Source organism: Kryptolebias marmoratus, linkage group LG18, assembly GCF_001649575.2.
Source record: "Kryptolebias marmoratus isolate JLee-2015 linkage group LG18, ASM164957v2, whole genome shotgun sequence".
Classification (NCBI taxonomy): Eukaryota; Metazoa; Chordata; class Actinopteri; order Cyprinodontiformes; family Rivulidae; genus Kryptolebias; species Kryptolebias marmoratus.
Window position 1 is genome coordinate 18,935,045 of NC_051447.1, and position 3,949 is coordinate 18,938,993.

The 3,949-nt window shown below is 49.9% G+C and overlaps 1 protein-coding gene across 4 annotated transcripts in view; it reads right to left on the bottom strand.

Annotated features, from left to right (window-relative positions):
• The window catches only part of mcm10 (minichromosome maintenance 10 replication initiation factor), a 23,821-nt gene that overhangs the window by 1,548 nt on the left and 18,324 nt on the right, over positions 1–3,949 (bottom strand). For all 4 annotated transcript variants that reach the window (XM_037981306.1, XM_037981305.1, XM_017438566.3 and 1 more), the window contains 8 exons: positions 3,276–3,392; positions 3,019–3,197; positions 2,840–2,934; positions 2,626–2,739; positions 2,103–2,552; positions 768–895; positions 576–689; positions 353–498 (listed from right to left, as the gene is read on the bottom strand). In XM_037981306.1, coding sequence (XP_037837234.1) covers positions 353–498; positions 576–689; positions 768–895; positions 2,103–2,552; positions 2,626–2,739; positions 2,840–2,934; positions 3,019–3,197; positions 3,276–3,392 — 1,343 coding nt within the window. The remainder of the gene's footprint in view (positions 1–352; positions 499–575; positions 690–767; positions 896–2,102; positions 2,553–2,625; positions 2,740–2,839; positions 2,935–3,018; positions 3,198–3,275; positions 3,393–3,949) is intronic.

Here is a 3,949-nt window from a genome sequence, read left to right on the forward strand (position 1 = left end):
TGATAAAAAGGTGAAATCTCTGCTAAAATCTTGTGTTTTGAATCAACATTCATAGAAACTAATTCATGTCATTTCAGTGAGTCATCATGGTTGTGCCCTGAGTCCTCTGTTGNCTTCAGATGAGGCTGATCCCCATGGATTTACACACATTCAAGTCACTTGTTTTAAATAAATGCTTCTATTTTAATGAAGTTTTGGTCTTCATTGTAGCTGATGTGCAGGGGGACAATGAGTCTGGATACAGTCCTGATGACATCATCCAGGACATCCAGGCCTGAATGCATGGAGCTGATGCCGTGTGATTGGCTGATTGGAGCAGCTGGACAGGTGTGCCGGTGGCAGACAGCCTCACCTGCAGTGCTGGTGCGGCAGTCTGTCCAGAGCGATGGCCCTCTGTCCACAGGGACACCTGAAGAAGCGCTTCACGGCGTCGTGCCACCGCAGCTCGTGGTTCTCGCTCACGCACCGATCCGCCGGCTTGAAGTAGGTGTAGTTACACTGAAAGAAGAGGGGAAGGGTGAGGAAACGGGTCACGGGTTCTGGTCCCCCGGCGAGGATTCTCCCTCCCCTCGTACCTTTTTACAGGTGACGGCTCGACACTTCATCTCCCTGATGCCCTTCATCTTCTCCTCCATCTGCTCCTTCTTCACCAGGGCGTCGAAGTAGCGCTCCTGCAGCTGGTACTCCGCCTGGAACAAAGATTATAAACTCGTTTGTTTGAAACGTTCGGTGAAGTGAATCTGTGGCTGCGGGTTCAAAGGTCGTACCGCCTGCAGGACAACCCCGTGTCGAGATTTGGCGATGAGGATCTTCTGGAACTCGTCCGACTGGACGTACTGAAGCTGGTCTCGTCTCTTCTTCTGGGCCGGTTCCTCCTCGCTCCTGGATGGTTCTCCTGAAAGAACAGATGGTCATCAGAACCAGACCCCAACCGTCCTCCGTCTTCTGACGAAGACCGCCGTCCTGGTCCGGACGGATCAGTGAAGCCGACGATTTACAGCAAATTTATTTACAAATAAAACACAGAAACACGTTAACGTCTCTTCTCTTCTTTCACAAACATCGTTTTCGTTTCAGTCTGCTGGCTCCATTTTAGCTTCTGATGCTACTTTTCTTTCCCAGATAGCCTTTAGCTACTTTTAGTTTTCCCTTTTAGCTATCTTCTTGCTACATTTAGATTTTAGTTAGCATTTTATCTATTTTAGCTCCAAGCTAGCCATCTGCTAGCTTTAACTAGCTCTTTGCAGCTTTTAGCTAACCTTTTGCTGGTTTTAGCTAATCGCTAGCTTTTTGCATCTTTTAGCTTTGAGTTAGAATTTTCCTTATTTTAGCTTTAAGCTAGTGTTTTGCTACTTTTACCTTTAAACAAGTGTTTTGTGTCTTTTAGCTTTAAGCTAGTGTTTCTTTTTCTTTTAAATTTAGGCTAGCATTTCCTTATATTTTAGCTTTAAGTTAATGTTTTACTACTTTTAGCTTCTTCCTAGCATTTACCATTTATAGCTTTAACTAGCATTTCCCTTTTTTAGCTTTAAGCTAGCATTTCCCTTTTTTTAGCTTTAAGCTAGGTTTTTACTTCTTTTAGCCTCTTGCTAGGATTTTGCTTCTTTCAGCTTTAAGCTAGCATTTTCCTTATTGTAGCATTAGGCTAGCATTTCCCTTTTATACAGCTTTAAGCTATCATTTCCTTTTTTAGCTTTAAGCTAGCATTTTTGTTTTTTAGCTTTAGCTAGCATTTCCATTTTTATAGCTTTAAGCTAGGTTTTTACTTCTTTTAGCCTCTTGCTGGGATTTTGCTTCTTTCAGCTTTAAGTTAGCATCTATTTTGTTTTTTAGCTTTAAGCTAGCATTTATTTTGTTTTTTAGCTTTAAGCTAGCATTTATTTTGTTTTTTAGCTTTAAGCTAGCATTTATTTTGTTTTTTAGTTTTAAGCTAGTGCTTTGTTTCTGTCTGGTCAGCTGGTTTTTGTCGTCCTTCAGAACAAAAATCTTTAAAACTGTTTTATTAGGTCCTGAAACCCAAGAACTGAATCTGGGAATAAAAACAACTTCCTGTCATAAAATCAGGCGAGAAAAGCCAGAATTCCGTCTGTCAGTGAACGCACCGTGGGGAGAGGTCCTGTTCTTCTCCACTCGGGCGCTGATCTCACCGTCGTTGCTCCTCTTCCTCTTCACGGCGTTGGGGTCTTCCTTCTGGAGCCCCGCCCCTTTGGCCCTCAGTTTCCTCAGCGCTGCCATCTTGGCGGCCGACAGGCTGGGAGCGCCGGGAGGCGGAGCTTGAGGCGGGCTGCCGTCGAAGAAGAGGATGTCGTCTCCCTTGGAGAAACCTCGGCCCAGGGCCGGGGCGTGAGGCTCCGCGGGGCCCCGGCTCGCCTCGGCAGCCTCGTTTGCAGCTGTTGGGGACCGCAAACCAGCTGGACCCGAACTCGGCCCGGTTCTGCTCGAGTTCTGCTGCCGCCGGCGTTCCAGGAGCTCGCGCTGCTTCCGTTTCTGCTGCCTCAGGAGGTCCGAGGCCGACACGGACTGGAGCGGAGCACCCGCCTTGTCTTTCGGGGCTGAGGACGAAACGGGTCAAAGACTCAGAACCGGGTCACGAACCGGGCGTCCCTCTGCGTACGAGTCTGGTACCTGATTGGCTGCTCTGCGTCAGGTGCTTCTTCAGCTGCAGGGCGCCCGGCGTCGGCGCCGACATCAACGTCTTGAATTCGTCGGAACAACCAGAAACCTCGCCGGACCGCACCGCTAAAGTAAACGCAGACGCAGAGTTAGCGCTCACCGCCGGAGCGTTCCTGTACAACCAGAACCTCACCGGGTCGACACCGGGTCGTCACCGGGTCCTCACCAAGTCTCCTGGCCTGACTGACGAGCTGCGCCGAGCCGCGGACGAACAGCTCGCTCAGGGTCGTCTGGGCCGGCGCTTTCGGTTTGGACGCAGTTCTGCAACAGAAAAAAACAAAACTCGTCACCGTCGAGGCGAAGCGGCCGCCATGTTCACGCCGCGGCGGAGATCCTGACACTCACAGGGAGGCTGAGGACACGCCTCCGTAGTAAAAGCCGCCCTGACACAGGCGCTCCCTCAGGCCGCCCGCCTTCGCCCGGCTCGGCGCTTTCCCAGAGAAGGTGGACTGCAGCTCGGCGCGCCTGGAGCTCATCTTCCTGTACTGGGCGTTGACGTGATACTGGCAGAACTGGCACTCGTGCTGCGGACGGACCGGCGGACACGTGACGAAACAAGAACAACCAGAACCGAGTCAAACCCGGAGACAAAAGGGACGAACCAGGTTCACGATCTGAGAGCACGGCTCGCCGTTCTTCTTCGCCGCCTTGCAGGTCCCGAAGTCCCGAGCTTCGCCCAAAACCAGGACCTTCTGCGGGTGGTCCACCGTCAGACTCACCTGCAGCACGGAGGAAGAATCGGGACGTCACGGTAAAAAAATAGAATTATAACAATAAATAAAGTTATTTACAAACATAAAACCATCCAGTTAAATCATGTAACTTCATTATAATTTATAATTTATGAAAAAAATAAGGAAGATTTTGTCAAAAGGCAGATTAGAGACTCCCAGAACCGCTGGAGGAGGATTCCGTGTTGCTGCAGAACTAAGAACTGGTTATGATGAGAACACTGTCCCTACAGCGAAGCACGGTGGTGGCAGCAGCATGGTATGGGGCATGTTCTCCATCAGCAGGAACGGAGCAAAATACAGAGAAAGTTTTGAGGGAAACTTAACGAGCCTAAACCTCCACCGGTTCAAGAAAAACCAGCTAAAGGTCCTGGAAGGGTCCGGTCTCAGTTCGGCCTCAGTCTCAGTCTGGTCTCAGTCTCAGTCCGGTCTCAGTCCAGTCTCAGTCCAGTCTCAGTCTCAGTTCGGCCTCAGTCTCAGTCCGGTCTCAGTCCCAGTCCGGTCTCAGTCCAGTCTCAGTCCAGTCTCAGTCTCAGTCCGGTCTC